Source organism: Aythya marila, assembly GCF_965140915.1.
Source record: "Aythya marila genome assembly, chromosome: W".
Lineage (NCBI taxonomy): Eukaryota > Metazoa > Chordata > Aves > Anseriformes > Anatidae > Aythya > Aythya marila.
In genome coordinates, this window is record NC_139081.1 from 11,822,416 (window position 1) to 11,839,949 (window position 17,534).

The 17,534-nt window shown below is 50.2% G+C and overlaps 1 protein-coding gene across 1 annotated transcript; it reads left to right on the plus strand.

The window, feature by feature from the left end:
* Positions 1–1,166: 1,166 nt before the first annotated feature.
* Positions 1,167–2,120, plus strand: LOC309889501 (olfactory receptor 14A16-like; the record flags this gene model as incomplete). Its single annotated transcript, XM_082782351.1, has 1 exon — positions 1,167–2,120. The coding sequence occupies one exon, from the start codon at positions 1,167–1,169 to the stop codon at positions 2,118–2,120; it is 954 nt and encodes a 317-aa protein (XP_082638477.1).
* Positions 2,121–17,534: the final 15,414 nt, after the last annotated feature.

Genomic DNA, 17,534 nt, shown 5'->3' on the forward strand with positions numbered 1-17,534 from the left:
GAGGCTGTTATTTCCCAGAAGATTCAGAAACTCCTGAGCCCTCATAACGAGGTTTATAAGGATACCCCATTAAGTCCCCTTCCTGCCCCTCAGCCCATAGAAATCTCCTCCACCACCCATGCAGTGTCAGTAGGTTCTGTGTGCCCTGGGCTCTAGGATGTGCCCCCAGCGAGCTGCCCCTGGGCAGAGCCCTGCTGCCAGGAGGTGTCTGCAGGGCAGAGCTGAGCACCCAGCTCTGATGGGGTGGGATGGGGGCTGTGAGCTGCAGGCAGGAGGTGTGGGGACAGAGACCCAGCTGCAGGCAGGGACAGCTGCAGGCAGCAGAACCACAGGCCGGGAATGACAGGGAGCTGCTCCCAGAAACTCCATGGCAGGGTAATTTGGGCACCTCAGTGCCATCCCAGCACTGCTGATGCTTTCCATTGCCTTGACTGCTATTCAGCAAAGCCTCTGCAACTATGGGATCTCAGGCTGTGTTGTCCCCTTGGCAGCAGGACCCTCAGAACAAAGAACCCCCCCCAGTAACCATCTTTCACTCCATTTCCTGCATCCCTCACTAGGAACCCTGGGCCATTTTTCTGTTTCCCCTCCCATCCATCCTGCCCTTGCTATTCCCCTCAGACTTCCTGGGGAGTGGGTTTAAAGATAGAGCTCAAACACCGGAATACTGAGTCCTGCTGTGGAGCTGAATCCCTGGGAGCAGAGTGCCCAAGCTGTTCTAGCCAAAATGGCTCTGGTCACTGCAGTGCCTAGTGCTGGGAAATAATCTGGCTCTGTTCAGGTCACTGTGGTTTATTTTCATCCAGCAGGGGTTTTCCTGGGGTTATCCTGCTTTAGAATGTTGAACACCCCCCCCCCCTGTATTACAGGTACACTGCATCTGAATGAAATTACGATTTTCAGAATGGGTCACCGCCTTTCCCAGCAGTGCTGAATCCAATGGAGCTCATGTGCAGAGGTCGTGGCTCCAAACAGTGCCCAGCAAGCACAAACCAGAGCTTCAGCCAGAAAGGAGAATGAAGATGCTACTGAGAAAGTGAATATTTGTGGAGGTGGGTGAGAAAGGAAGAGTGGTGCTGAAAGGACAGAGATTTGCTCAGAGAACTCTGCCAAAGTTCTGTGTGTCCTTTTGTCTTTGGACAGGCCCCAAGGCCAAGAGGTATCAGATGTCCAACAGCAGCTCCATAACTGAGTTCCTCCTCCTGCCATTCGCAGATACACGGGAGCTGCAGCTCCTGCATTTCGGGCTCTTCCTGGGCATCTACCTGGCTGCCCTCCTGGGCAACGGCCTCGTCCTCACTGCCGTAGCCTGCGACCACCGCCTCCACACCCCCATGTACTTCTTCCTCCTCAACCTCACCCTCCTTGACCTGGGCTGCATCTCCACCACTCTGCCCAAAGCCATGGCCAATTCCCTCTGGGACACCAGGGCCATCTCCTACTCAGGGTGTGTTGCCCAGGTCTTTCTGTTTGTCTTTTTGGTCTCAGCGGAATATTTTCTTCTCACTGTCATGTCCTATGACCGCTACGTTGCCATCTGCAAGCCCCTGCACTATGGGACCCTTATGGACAGCAGAGATTGTGCCCAGATGGTAGCAGATGCCTGGGGCAGTGGGGTTCTTTATGCTCTGCTGCACACTGCCAATACATTTTCCCTGCCCCTCTGCCAAGGCAATGCTGTGGACCAGTTCTTCTGTGAAATCCCCCAGATGCTGAAGATATCCTGCACACACTCCTACCTGAAGAGTTTTTGGGTAGTTGTGGTTGGTGTCTGTTTAGCATTTGGCTGTTTCATTCTTTTTTCCTATGTGCAGATCTTCAGGGCTGTGCTGAGGATACCCTCTGAGCAGGGCCAGCACAAAGTCTTTTCCACTTGCCTCCCTCACCTGTTTGTTGTCTCGCTGTTTATCAGCACCTGCTTTTTTGCTTACATGAAGCCCCCCTCCATCTCCTTTCCATCCCTAAACCTGGTGGTGACAGTTCTGTACTCGGTGGTTCCTCCAACGTTGAACCCCCTCATCTACAGCATGAGGAACAAGGAGCTCAAGTGGGATATTAGGAAAGTAGTTTCATGGATGTTTCTCAATAGTGACAAATTTCCCCTCTTTTTCCAGAAATGACTTTACTTGGCACCTCCCTGCAGGCCTGGTCTTTCTTTCATTATCAATAGTGTTATTGTTCTCTTTGGTATCATTTGATTTATTATGCTCTTAGAGTAATATCTCTTTTTCACCCTACTTCTGCTGAGGATTGAGACTCCCTGTTGCTCTTGAGGCTCTATAAATATGTCTAAGAGAAGGTCGGAGTTGACTCTTACATAGCATTTGCAAAATAAAATGGGATCTCTGCAGTGCACTGTCTGAAGGCTTGGCTGTTTTTTCAAGGTTGTTGCCAAGCTTTCCAGAAGCTTGTGCCACTTTCCATCACCTATCAGACACTTTCCATCATCTATCAGTGGTCATGGTCATCCAGAAAGGTTCTAGGTGAGTAGAGACTTGCTAATGTGATGCCCATCTTTAAGAAAGGTCATAAGATGGACCCGGGGAACTACAGGACTGTCAGCCTGACCTCGGTGCCAGGAAAGGTGATGGGACAGGTCATCTTGAATGCAATCATGCAGCATTTGCAGGACCACCAGGGGATCAGGCCCAGTCAGCATGGGTTCAAGAAAGGCAAGTCCTGCCTGACCAACCTCATCTCCTTCTATGACCAGTGACGTGTCTGGGGGATGAGGGAAAGCCTGTTGACATAGTCTACCTAGACTTCAGCAAGGTCTTTGACATGGTCTCTGACAGTATTGTCCTGGAGAAGCCGGCAGCCCATGGCTTGGACAGGCACACGCTTTGCTGGGTTAAAAACTGGCTGGGTGGCCGGGCCCAGAGAGTAGAGGTGAACGGAGTGAAATCCAGCTGGTGACCAGTCACGAGTGGTGTTCCCCAGGGGTAGGGTGTTGGGGCCCATCCTCTTGAATGTTTTATTGATGATTTGGATGAGGGAATTGAGTGTACTCCCAGTACGTTTGCAGATGACACCAAGGTGGAGGGAAGCGTCGATCTGCCAGAGGGTAGGAAGGCCCAGTAGAAGGACCTGGACAGGCTGGATTGATGGGCAGAGGCCAGTGGGATGAGGTTCACCATGGCTAAGTGCTGCGTCCTGCCCTTTGGCCACAACAACTCCATGCAATGCTACAGGCTTGGGACAGACTGGCCTGAAAGCTGTGCAGAGGGAAAGGTTGGATGTAGTACTTAGGGACATGGCTTAGTGGGTGATATTGGTGGTAGGGGGATGGTTGGACTAGAAGATCTTGGAGGTCTTTTGCAACCTTAAAAATTCTAAGATTCTGTGCTTCTTATTATGCACAAGTCCATGGTTTCCTGATGCTTTGCCACACCTAGGAAGTGTCTGAGGAAGAACTGGTTGGTGTCCTATATTCTCCAGCCCTTAATGCAACCATCTTTCCAGTTGGGTGGCATCAAAAGCAATGCCTGTGCCCTGTGTCAGGGCTTTGACTGATGGAAACATGGCCCAGCAGCCGCAACAGTTTGCTGCTGTTCCTCTGGCTGTGTCCAGCACATGTCCATGAGACAGTCTTCTCCAATCTGTGTGCTGAACCTCAGCCCAAGAGTCATCAGCAAGTCCTCAGCTTGGGTCCACCCCAAGGACTGAAATGCAGTTGTGACCAGAGGAAGGACGAGCCCTCTCCTTGGGCCTGTCCATGGCTGGATGCCTTTGTATGCTGCACAGGAAAAGGGAGCATATTGATAACATGCTAACACTCCTTTCACCACCTCTGTATCTGTGGGAGCGTCAGAAAATGTCCCTCAGTCCTAAGATCCAGCAAAGCCCAGCTTCTTCTTTCATCAGGAAGATGGAGAAATTCTCTCAGAATTTCCAATATTCTCATTGACACAGGCAAATACACACAAGTGCATGCACAAACACACACTCATAAATACACAGATGTGCACACAGGGCATGGACACAGCCGACCACACTCAGACCAACTCCAACAGGGAACAGCACCTTCACAGCCACCACACCACCAGCAGCACACACAGAGACATGAGCAACACACCTGGCCCCATCCCATTCCCCACCTCAGCTTGCTCTGCTCTGAAGGTCACCAGTGCTCCACGCATCCCCAGCAGCAATTACCCATGGGTGCACATGTACACATGGCTATATGGTTTCATGATTGTATGATTCACCCCCAACACACCCAGGAGTGAGCACACACACAGCAAATAGCCAGCAACAGAGTTGAATAAGAAGGCAGGACAGTGATCAGGCACAGGGCCAGTCCTGACCAGTCCCATATCCACATGCAGCTGGCCCCTTGCATCCCTCTCCCCTCCTCTTCCACAGGATCCTCCTCAAAACACTTTAATCCCTTCCTTTCTTACATGATTTCCCTGCTCATTTATCAGTTCTCACCAATCACATCTTCCCCCATTGATCCCTAGTTTACTATATCTGTACCCGCATTTGGTAAACCAGATACCATTGCCTACATCATCTGGGTCTCTAACAGGCAGGAGAGGTCGACATGTCACAGATTTGCTCTGTGCCAGGAGTGAGGGGTGGCATGAACACTCCAGGGCAGGGAGGGTTTTATGGTAACTGGGCTCCGTGCAGGACAGAAAATCATCATTTTATGGCTGCAGGCCCGAGTTTGGCTGAAGACCTGAGCTGGGCTGTAGGCCCACTGCCTCCAATTTTTTTTTGCATTTCAAAGATTTCACTTCAATCAGCACACTTCAATCAGCTGAAATGATTGAACACTTCTAATACAATGTTTGTGTTGTCCCATGACATTTTTTTCCCTTGGATGTTTATTACAGCAAGAGAAAAAATACCAATCTTCCCCTGTACTTGCATTGCCTGAACTCTGTCTCTTCTGCACTGCACTTCATCTCCCTAGTCTTTCTGGTATTTTCACCTGGCTTTATGAAACAGACCATGTTGGAAGTCACTTTTCCAGCAGACTATCTGGACATGTGGAGTTTCCATTCTTCTCCAGATTTCCCTCCCCTCACTCTTTGATCATTCAGATACCTCTCACCTGCACAGCTGGTTCTCAGAACTTGGGGGATCTTGAACCTTGCCCATATTTCACTTTTCTATCTCATCATCCCAATACCCATTTCCTACCCATGTCAAACATTTCTTGTATAGTCATTCCTTGTGGAAGGTGCACCTCATCGGAGGCAACTTGGATTTGGCTCACAGTTGGGGACTGTGGGTTTTTCTTGTTTGTTGTTAAATGTTAATAACAACAACATCAAAAACTGTGTCTGTGTGGAGCCATTTGTCTGAGGAAAGGAGGTGGGACTTAGTGAAAAGATGCTGTGAAACACCCTGCTGTGGACTTCAGTGGAGAAGTCTGGTGTAAGGAAAAGTGATGCAAGTCCCAGGTGGCTGATGAGAGAAGTGGTGGGGATGGAGAGCTGAGCAGCAAGGTTGTCCATACAGTCTAGGACTGCAAGGGACTGCTTTTCCACCTATACAGACCTCCATTGGCAATCCATGACAACTGAAGAATGATGTTAGCATCATTTCTTCTGAAAACTCTAAACTAACGGAAAATAATCTTAACTAAGGAAAATGCTCTTAGAAATCTGGTCATTGAAAACTTCCTCTTTAACTACACTTTTGAAAACTCACTAATTAATTGTACAAGTCTGGAAGACCAGATAAAAAAGGATGAACTGTAATGAGCCCCATGGTGCATTTGGTGCTGAGTCCATAAACTTCAGGTAGTGAGAAGAGAATGATGTAACTGCAGAAGAAGTTTAAGTCAGAAGGAGACTTTGAAGTGTCTAGGAGTATTAATGGGCCCCAGTGAGGGTCATTACTGACAAAGCCTCCCCATGGACTTGTTAGAGCACACAATTGGAGGCCATGATTGCAGGTAGGCAAAGGCACTGGGCAGGAGACTGATGCTGAGTAAAGGCCTTGGTTTGTTTGGTGAAGCAGAAAGGCCAAGCCCTGTCCCCAGCCCCTGGGCAGGGATGTCCTGTCCCTCACCCATGGCTCAGGGCTCTTCCTGGGGCAGTGGGATGTGGGGATGTGATGCTGTGTGAAGGACAATTCTATGACACCTGCTGGCCTCCCCACTGGGTTGCAAGGAGGCAACAAGGCCCCAGTGCCATGAGCACAGCATGTGTCCTTATGAGCCTCAGTAGCAGAGACAACTGCCGTAGCCAAGGGGACAAAGACCTTGGTTGTGCTGGGGCCTTGCAGCCTTGCCAGTGCACTCGGTCTTCTCCACCACAGGATGTCCTGCACTGTCCAATTCTTGCCCTGTTCTCCCTACAGGCTGTAGGCCTGCACTTCACTTCTCCCCCTTGCTCTCACCCTGGCATTTCCTTACTTTCACTGAGGTCTCCCCACCCTCCCTGGCTGTCCTTTGAAACACACTGGCATAGGCTGACCACAGACTCCTGGGTGAATTCAGGTCCCACAGCACTACCCGTTTACAGAATCACAGAATCACAGATTTTCTAGGTTGGAAGAGACCTCAAGATCATTGAATCCAACCTGAAACCTAACACTAACAAGTCCTCCACTAAACCATATCCCTAAGCTCTACATCTAAACGTCTTTTAAAGACTTCCAGGGATGGTGACTCCACCACTTCCCTGGGCAGCCTGTTCCAATGTCTAACAACCCTTTCGGTAAAGAAGTTCTTCCTAACATCCAACCTAAAACTCCCCTGGCGCAACTTTAGCCCGTTCCCCCTCATCCTGTCACCAGGCACATGAGAGAACAGACCAACCCCCACCTCGCTACAGCCTCCCTTGAGGTAACTGTAGAGAGCGATAAGGTCGCCCCTGAGCCTCCTCTTCTCCAGGCTGAACAAGCCCAGCTCCCTCAGCCGCTCCTCGTAGGACTTGTTCTCCAGACCCCTCACCAGCTTCGTCGCCCTTCTCTGGACTCGCTCAAGCGCCTCGATGTCCTTCTTGTAGCGAGGGGCCCAAAACTGAACACAGTACTCGAGGTGCGGCCTCACCAGAGCCGAGTACAGGGGGACGATCACTTCCCTAGCCCTGCTGGCCACACTGCTTCTTATACAAGCCAGGATGCTGTTGGCCTTCTTGGCCACCTGAGCACACTGCTGGCTCATATTCAGCCAACTATCAACCAATACTCCCAGGTCCTTCTCCGCCTGGCAGCTTTCCAACCATTCCTCTCCCAGCCTGTAGCTCTGCTTGGGGTTATTGCGCCCCAGGTGCAGGACCCAGCACTTGGCCTTGTTGAACTTCATGCAGTTGATCTCAGCCCATCGGTCCAGCCTATCCAGATCCTCCTGCAGAGCCTTCCTACCCTCGAGCAGATCGACACACGCGCCTAGCTTGGTGTCATCTGCGAACTTACTGAGGGTACACTCAATGCCCTCATCCAGATCATCGATGAAGATATTGAAGAGGACCGGCCCCAGCACCGAGCCCTGGGGAACACCACTAGTAACCGGCCTCCAACTGGATTTGACTCCATTTACCACAACTCTTTGGGCCCGGCTATCCAGCCAGTTTCTAACCCAACGAAGCGTGCGCCAGTCCAAGCCAAGAGCAGCCAGTTTCTTGAGGAGAATGCTGTGGGAGACGGTGTCAAAAGCCTTGCTGAAGTCAAGGTAGACCACATGCACAGCCTTTCCCTCATCCACCCAGCGCATCACTTTGTCATAGAAGGAGATCAGGCTCGTCAAGCAGGACCTGCCTTTCAGAAACCCATGCTGACTGGGCCTGATCTGGGCCTGCTTGCCCTGCAAGTGCCGCGTGATGACTCTCAAGAGGATCTGCTCCATGAACTTCCCTGGTACTGAGGTCAAACTGACAGGCCTATAGTTCCCCGGGTCTGCCCTCCAGCCCTTCTTGTAGATGGGCGTCACATTTGCTAGCCGCCAGTCAACTGGGACCTCCCCCGATAGCCAGGACTGTTGATAAATGATGGTAAGCGCCTTGGCCAGCTCCTCTGCCAGTTCTCTCAGTACCCTCGGGTGGATCCCATCCGGCCACATCGACTTGCGCGCATCCAAGTGCCGTACCAGGTCACCAACCATTTCTTCGTGGATAGTGAGGGCCACATTCAGCCCCCCATCCCCTTCTGCCAGCTCAGGGTACTGGGTATCCAGAGAACAACTGGTATTGCCGCTAAAGACTGAGGCAAAGAAGGCATAAGCACCTCCGTCTTTTCCTCATCTCTTGTAACTAAGTTTCCCCCCGCATCCAGTAAAGGATGGAGATTCTCCTTAGTCCTCCTTTTTGTGTTGATGTATTTATAGAAACATTTTTTGTTATCTTTAATGGCAGTAGCCAGATTGAGCTCCAGATGAGCTTTGGCCTTCCTAATTTTGTCCCTGCACAGCCTCGCAACATCCTTATAGTCCTCCCTAGTGGCCTGCCCACTTTTCCAAAGATTATAAACCCTCTTTTTCCTCCTAAGATCAAGCCACAATTCTCTGTTGAGCCAGGCTGGTCTTCTTCCCCACCAGCTCATCTTTGGGCACGTGGGGACAGACCGTTCCTGCGCCATTAAGATTTCCCTCTTGAAGAGCGCCCAGCCTTCCTGGACCCCTCTGCCCTTCAGAACCGCCTCCCAAGGGACTCTACCAACCAGTGTCCTGAGCAGCTCAAAGTCAGCCCTCTGAAAGTCCAATACAGCGGTTTTACTGGTCCCCTTCCTGGCCTCGCCAAGAATAGCGAACTCCACCATTTCGTGGTCACTCTGCCCAAGACAGCTCCCAACAATCACATCCTCCACCAGCCCTTCTCTGTTTGTGAAGAGAAGGTCTAGCAGGGCGCTACCCCTGGTAGGTTCACTAACCAGCTGCGTCAGGAAGCTATCATCCACACTCTCCAGAAACCTCCTAGACTGCTTTCTCAGGGCTGAGAAATGTTTAGTGACATTTCCTCCTCTTCATGCCCACTCTTCACCTTCCAAGCAGCACTTTATCCCACTTTTGACTCTCTCCTGGTATTTCCCACCACCAGAGAATCCTCATCAGGATCTTTGAAGCCACATGCCTGCTGCTGGCCTTCCAGCTTCTCAGGTAGACGTAACCAAGTTGTGTGCCCGTTGCTGTCCCACCATGTGCTAAGGCAGAAGGGACTTGAAAACCCACACCCAATGCCTCTTCCTGCATGGGGCCTGTCAGGCTCTCAGACAGAGGGCATCTCACAACCAGTGTGCCAAGCAGGTGTGTTCTGCTGCCTTATCAGGGATGCTGGCAGGTGTAAGATGAAAAGCACAGATGTCAGCCAGGAGGCAAGGGCTGACACATCAGCTGCTTCAGGAAGAGGTCACCTCATAGGCACCGTCTCTGGACATGTTACTGCTGCTGGCATGTGTGCTCCAGAGTCAGAGGTGACCAGATGGCTCCAATGGATTTGAAGTTTCTGATGCGGTTGGTCAATGGCTCCTCTGTGCTTGGCACCACCCAGAAAGGATCTGAAAGTGTGCTCCATCCTGTAATTTGAGTTAATAGCGACATTCAATAGTGTTGGACCAAGTGCTGATCACTGATGGATGCTGCCAGGAACTGCCTGACAGGAGAACTTTGCAGTACGGATGACAACTGGTCCTGATTTTCCAGCCAAATTCCCACCCACAGCCTCATCCATTTGTTAAGTCCACATAGCACCAATCAGGCTATGAGGAGTCTCTGAGAGACAAAGTCACAGGCCAAGGTGCAGGTAGACAGCGTCCCTTTCTTTCCCCTCTTCTATGGGTTCAGCACACCCAAAGGCAGGGCATTGCAGTAGTTGTGGTGTCCCTCTGGTTCCTGCTGCCTCAACCCAGATGCTGGAAGGCACCTCAGCCCTGCAGTGCATTTCTCTGCTCTGCACTCATCTGAGATGCCCCACAGCATGAGGAATGGACACATGCATTTGTGGGCATTTGTGCTCACTCAGGTTTGCCTCAGTACACGCACAAAATGAACGCACGCACTGAAGCCTCATCTGTGCAAGGCACACAGGTGGACTCTTGACTGATCCATTCTGTGTACTTCTGTGGAGGAACAAAACAACCTCTCTGAGCTGGGTTGAGAGCCTAAAAAATCACCCAAGAAGTAACCAGGACAATATCCAGCCCTTGTTCTGTACTGTTTATATCATGACAGGTCCCAGACTTTCCAATACATCTTCATTAATCAGCTCCCCACAATTAAAAAAAATATCATTCCCTTAGTCTATGAGCCACCTCTCTGAAATCTTCATAAAATATTCAATGATTCCATTTAGTCCATGAATTGGGTTCTATGTGTTGTTGTGGCCCCACAGGACAGGAGAAGACATATGTTACATGGAGTGACAGGGCACCAATACCAGAGCAGGTCAAGTCACTGCTGCATTTCCACTGCTCCTTGTGAGCCTTGTCTGCAATTGGTTCGAGTGTTTCCTGCTGTGGAACATGGCTTCGTGGTGCTTATCTGCCTGCTGGGTTAAACCACAGCACAGACCAGGCCGCAGAATCTGACATTGCAATGAGCTCCTCCCCTCACCCCTGCTCCAGCCTGGGCTCGTCCACCGGCCACAGTCCAGCTGTACCTGTAACAATACGTCCTTATCCATAAGCCACAGTCCCTTCGGAGCTCTACATACTGTTTCTTGGACTAGCCAACAGCCATAGATGCTTACAGGTTTGCCTTCAGAGGTGTGGACTTATCCATGTGCCACATTCTCTACACAGGTTACCTGATCTAGTGTGGCCTTCTCCACTCCAGAAGGATGATGTGGAGTTCAGGGCTGCAATGCAGAGATTCAGTGCAGAGATGATTCAGGCAAATGTGGGTCTGGGACATATTGGCTGATAGAGGACCATGCCTCTGATTTCCTTCTCCACCATCTCCAGGGATGGGCACCTTGTCTGGTTATTTCTCTCGTGGCCTCTTCTGGGATGACCCTCATCGGGGTTGGCCAACACCCTGAAACATTTGGGGGCTTGCTTCTGTCCTTTACTTCTTCAGACTTGCTTCAGGATCTGCAGTTCAGGAATGCGGCAGAAAGAGGGCGAATCAACATGCAAAACTCCCTCACAAGCCAAGGCTCTGGGCATAATTCTCTCGAAGTCTTCAATTCTTATAGGGTTCATTAGGGAGATGCTAGGAGTCTCCTTAAAGGGACTGACTTCAATAATGTGAGGAATGTTTTAACAATTCGTGTCCATAAAGAACAATTCTGTTTGAATCCTGTCTGCCTCTGGGCCCTGCACTGGCAATTTAATTCTTGAACCACAGATGCAGTGTGTCCCAGTCTCCCCCTCATTCTAGTCAATTTATCACTTCTTAAATTTATGAACCTGTTTGCTTTTGTTATTCCGGACTTCTATTTCTAACACTGCTATAGATGTGTCTGTGAATGGCTGGGGAAGAATGTTTTAATTACTCGTGTGTCTGGGAGTTTCAGAACAACTGATAACAACTAGTGACTGTTATGGGATACTATGTGGATCTTTGGTATCTGGTTAGGGGGGGCCAAGAGATAAAGAGGAAGGAGAAAGAAGCTGAAGGACGGCTGGGAGACAAGACTTGAAAAGGATATTCTATAAACTTGGTATGGTGCCCAGTAAGTACAAAGGGGGAGAGGAAGACTACGAGCCTTCAGCATGAAAGACCCCTAGAGACCCCCAGAAGAGACCCCAGAGGAGACTGCGCATGCTCCAGTAGGAGGGACTGCACCCCGGAAGCTAATTTTAATAATCTATTTTTTTAGAAGTAGTAATGAATATGTATTAGTCTAGGAACATAAAAATCAGCTGCTTGATGTAACTAGTTGTCCTGGTTTCAGTTAGAACAGAATTAATTTTCTTCCTAGTAGCTGGTGGAATGCTGTGTTTTGGCTTAGGATGAGAAGAGTGCTGATAACATGCTGATGTTTTAATTGTTGCAGAGCAGTGCTTATACCAAGCCAAGGACATCTCAGCCTTTCGCTCTGTCCTGCCAACAGGCAGGCTGGGGATGCAGTAAGAGCTGGGAGGGGACAGACCCAGGACAGGTGACCCGAACTAGCCAAAGGGGTATTCCATACCATCTGACGTCATGCTAAACAATATATAGGGGTGGCTAGCCGGGGGAGGGGGGGACTGCTCGGGGTTAAGCTGGGCATCGGTCAGCGGGTGGTGAGCAATTGCATTGTGCATCACTTGTTTGTACATATTAGTAGTAGTAGTACTATTATCATCATTGTATTATTATTATTATTATTATTTTCCTGTCTTATTAAACTGTCTTTATCTCAACTCACGGGCTTCACTTTCCATTTCTCTCCCCCGTCCCAGAGAGGGAGGGGGGAGGGTGAGCGAACGGCTGCGTGGTGTTTAGCTGCCAGCCGGGTTAAACCACGACAGTCTTTTTGGCGCCCAACGTGGGGCTCGAAAGGTTGAGATAACGGCAGATCTGACCAGAGTGTGTTAAACTAAAATTGGTATAAGTATTAGACCTGCTTAATAGTCACTTGTCATAATGCTGATTGCTTTAATCTCAACTCTGCTGCGCCTGTTTTCCAAATTGAGTATTATAGCACGTTATTTTCTTTATGTGCTCTCTGTCATGTTGTTTATCCTCTCCGGGCCCTGGTTTCAGACCATTATGGTACTGTGTGTTGTATCAGTGGCTTATGAGATGATGAAATATCTGGCCATGACTCTAACCTGGTATTTGTACTCAGTAACATCTTCAATTCTATACTTTGGAAACTGTATTTTGGAAACTATTAGCAATTGTATCTGTTGCCTTTTTTCATTAGGGAGTCAATCTGTGGAGGGGAAAGGGGAAGATAATTTTTCTTACTTGATCACTCTCCCTTTCTCCTTCACCACCCCTGTACCCTCCTTGATCACTCTCCCTTCCTCCTTCACCACCCTCTTATCCTCCGAGTTTATTACAATAGCTCTCCAAGATATTGAATATCCTTGGGATACTCAGACCAGCATAGTCCTGTTGTTCTGCCTCCTGAATGCGCTTCAGGTTCTGCTTAAAGTTAAACAACTACTTAGGAAGCTCATCCGGAGATCTGCCCGGAGGCAGTATAGTTGTGGGTGGCAGGGAGTATGGGAGGATATGGGCAGGCATCTAGACCAGTTGGCACCCCCAGTGTTTTGGAAATTCACCCCTGAACAACTGCAAAATCCTCAAAAACTGGCAGAATGCTTGAAAAAAAGGTGTTGCGATTCGGGAAGTTCCAAAGTAACACAAATCATTGTAACATGCTGGGGCCTGGCTCATGCCTATCGAGCTGCCATGGATACTGCTATCAACTTAGTGACAGATCCTGCAGCCGCTCCAGTTCCAGCTCCTGCAGCCGCTCCAGTCCCAGCTCCTGAAGCTACTTCAGTCCCAGCTCCTGAAGCTGCTCCAGTCCCAGCTCCTGCAGCCGCTCCAGTCCCAGCTCCTGCAGCCGCACCAGTTCCAGCTCCTGAAGCCGCTCCAGTCACAGTTCCTGCAGCCGCTCCAGTCCCAGCTCCTGCAGCTGCTCCAGTTCCAGCTCCTGCAGCCGCTCCAGCTCCGGTTCCTGCAGCTGCTCCAGCTCCAGTTCCTGCAGCCGCTCCAGTTCCAGCTCCTGCAGCCGCTCCAGCTCCGGTTCCTGCAGCTGATCCAGTTCAAGCTCCTGCAGCCGCACCAGTTCCAGCTCCTGCAGCCGCTCCAGCTCCGGTTCCTGCAGCTGCTCCAGCTCCAGTTCCTGCAGCCGCTCCAGTTCCAGCTCCTGCAGCCGCTCCAGCTCCGGTTCCTGCAGCTGATCCAGTTCAAGCTCCTGCAGCCGCACCAGTTCCAGCTCCTGCAGCTGCTCCAGCTCCGGTTCCTGCAGCTGCTCCAGCTCCTGCAGCCGCTCCAGCTCCTGTAGCTGGGTCAGAGAAACGAGCTGTAGCAGTGCAAGTTGACCCTGCAGAGGGTATTCCAACCTCTGTGGCAGACCCTATAACAAGGTCAGAGAAACGAGCTGTAGCAGTGCAAGTTGACCCTGTAGAGAAGGTGAAAAAATGGTATAGAGATTCAGGTCGTTTAGAACGCAGAGAATATTCTGCCAAATCTAGGTATAGAGACGACGGAGACGACGACGACGCTGGGCCATCAAGGGTTCAGGAGGAGGAAGATGAGGATGCCGAAAAATCAACAGTAACTACCCGAAGCCTAAACGAGCGTGAGTTACGAGATGTGCGAAAAGATTTTGGTCGCTGTATAGGTGAGCAGCTTGTCACCTGGCTGCTCCGATGCTGGGACTCTGGAGCCAATTGTGTGGAATTAGACGGCAGGGAAGCCAAGCGACTGGGATCCCTTGCTAGAGATGCAGGCATTGACAAAGCAATTGCAGATGGAGCACAATCTCACAGCCTCTGGAGGCGTCTCCTCTCAGCTGTGAGGGAAAGGTATCCCTTCAAGGAAGAACTTTTATGTCTACCAGGCAAGTGGACCACTATGGAGAAGGGAATCCAGTACCTGAGGGAATTAGCCGTACGGGAAGTGATTTATGAGGATCCAGACCTCAGACAAACATCCAAAAATCCAGATGAAGTCAGGTGTACGCGACCCATGTGGCGGAAGTTTGTACGGAGTGCACCATCATCATATGCCAGCTCATTGGCAATAATGGCCTGGAAAGAGGATGAGGAACCCACAGTGGATGAAGTGGCTAAACAACTCCGGCAGTACGAAGAAAGTCTCTCCTCTTCCTTACAGGCCTGCGTCTCAGCTGTGGAGAAACTTTCTGAAGAGTTCCACCAACTGGAAGAGAATCTATCTTCCTCCCCACCTGAACCAACCAGTGTCCACCGACCAAAAGAGAACACTGTGGAGAAACTTTCTGAAAAGGTTCACCAACTTGAAGAGAGATTATTCTCCTCCGTACCTGTACAGAGCAGTGTCTCAGCTATCAGGGGTAGTCGTTCATCCACACAAGGAAGACGATATGGTGGGTACTCACCCCGTGCCACCCTGTGGTTTTACTTACGAGACCATGGAGAGGACATGAGAAAATGGGATGGAAAATCTACCGCGACCCTAGAGGCAAGGGTACGTGAGTTGCAAAAGAAAACAATCAGGAAAAAGGGGTTCTCTGAAAAGTTTGCTGCTCCAACTTCCAGCAGACAGTCCTTCAAACACAGAAACAAAGAAGATTCTGACCAGGATTAGGGAGGCCCTGCCTCCAGCCAGGGGGAGGAAAGGGATAATCGAGTTTATTGGACTGTGTGGATTCGATGGCCTGGCACGTCAGACGCACAGAAGTATAAGGCTTTAGTAGACACCGGTGCACAGTGCACTATAATGCCATCGAGCTATAAAGGACCAGAGCCCATCTATATTTGTGGAGTGACAGGGGGATCTCAGCAGTTGACTGTATTGGAGGCTGAAGTGAGTCTGACTGGGAATGAGTGGGAAAAGCACCGTATTGTGACTGGCCCGGATGCTCCATGTATCCTTGGCATAGACTATCTCAGAAGAGGATATTGCAAGGACCCAAAAGGGTTCCGGTGGGCTTTTGGTATAGCTGCCTTAGAGACAGAGGGCATTAAACAATTATCTACCTTGCCTGGTCTCTCAGAGGACCCCTCTGTTGTGGGGTTGCTGAGGGTCGAAGAACAGCAAGTGCCAATCGCTACCACAACTGTGCACCGGCGGCAATATCGCACTAACCGAGACTCCCTGATTCCCATCCATAAGCTAATTCGTCAATTGGAGAGCCAAGGAGTGATCAGCAAGACTCATTCACCTTTCAATAGTCCCATATGGCCAGTGCGAAAGTCTAATGGCGAGTGGAGACTAACAGTGGACTATCGTGGCCTGAACGAAGTGACGCCACCACTGAGTGCTGCAGTGCCGGACATGCTAGAACTTCAGTACAAACTTGAATCGAAGGCAGCCAAGTGGTACGCCACAATTGATATCGCTAATGCATTTTTCTCCATCCCTCTAGCAGCAGAGTGCAGGCCACAGTTTGCTTTCACTTGGAGGGGAGTCCAATATACTTGGAATCGACTGCCCCAGGGGTGGAAACACAGCCCTACCATTTGCCATGGACTGATCCAGTCTGCACTGGAGCAGGGGGAAGCTCCTGAACACCTGCAGTACATCGATGACATTACTGTGTGGGGTGACACAGCAGAGGAAGTTTTCGAGAAAGGGAAGAAAATAGTCCAAATCCTTCTGAAAGCCGGTTTTGCCATAAAACAAAATAAAGTCAAAGGACCTGCACGAGAGATCCAGTTTTTAGGAATAAAATGGCAAGATGGACGTCGTCAAATCCCAATGGATGTGATCAACAAAATAACAGCTATGTCTCCACCAACTAACAAAAAAGAAACACAGACTTTCCTAGGTGTTGTGGGGTTTTGGAGAATGCACATCCCAAATTACAGTCTGATTGTAAACCCGCTCTACCAAGTAACCCGTAAGAAGAATGAGTTTGAATGGTGCCCTGAACAACGACAAGCCTTTGAACAAATCAAGCAGGAAATAGTCCATGCAGTAGCCCTTGGGCCAGTTCGAACAGGACCAGATGTAAAGAATGTGCTCTACACTGCAGCCGGGGAGAACGGCCCCACCTGGAGCCTCTGGCAGAAAGAACCTGGGGAAACTCGAGGTCGGCCCCTGGGGTTTTGGAGCCGGGGATACAGAGGATCTGAGGCCCGCTATACTCCAACTGAAAAGGAGATACTGGCAGCATATGAAGGAGTTCGATCTGCTTCAGAGGTGGTCGGTACTGAAGCGCAGCTCCTCCTAGCACCCCGATTGCCGGTACTAGGCTGGATGTTCAAGGGAAGGGTCTCTTCTACGCATCATGCAACTGATGCTACATGGAGCAAGTGGGTTGCACTGATTACTCAGCGGGCTCGAATAGGAAACCCCAGTCGCCCAGGAATATTGGAAGTCATTATGGACTGGCCAGAAGGCAAATACTTTGGGATATCATCAGAGGAGGAGGTGGGTCGTGTTGAAGAAGCCCCACTGTACAACCAGTTACCAGAAAATGAAAAGAAATATGCCCTGTTCACTGATGGGTCCTGTCGTATTGTGGGGAAGCATCGGAGATGGAAGGCTGCTGTATGGAGTCCTACACGACGAGTTGCAGAAGCTGCTGAGGGAGAAGGTGAATCGAGTCAGTTTGCAGAAGTGAAGGCCATTCAGCTGGCTTTAGACATTGCTGAACGAGAAAAATGGCCAGTTCTCTATCTCTACACCGATTCATGGATGGTAGCAAATGCCCTGTGGGGATGGTTACAGCAATGGAAGCAAAACAACTGGCAGCGTAGGGGCAAACCCATCTGGGCTGCTGCATTGTGGCAAGATATTGCTGCTCGGGTAGAGAACCTGGCTGTGAAAGTACGTCACGTAGATGCTCATGTGCCCAAAAATCGGGCTACTGAAGAACATCAGAACAACCAGCAGGTGGATCAGGCTGCTAAGATTGAAGTAGCTCAGGTGGATCTGGATTGGCAGCATAAAGGTGAATTATTTATAGCCCGATGGGCCCATGACACCTCAGGCCATCAAGGTAGAGATGCAACATACAGATGGGCTCGTGATCGAGGGGTGGACCTGA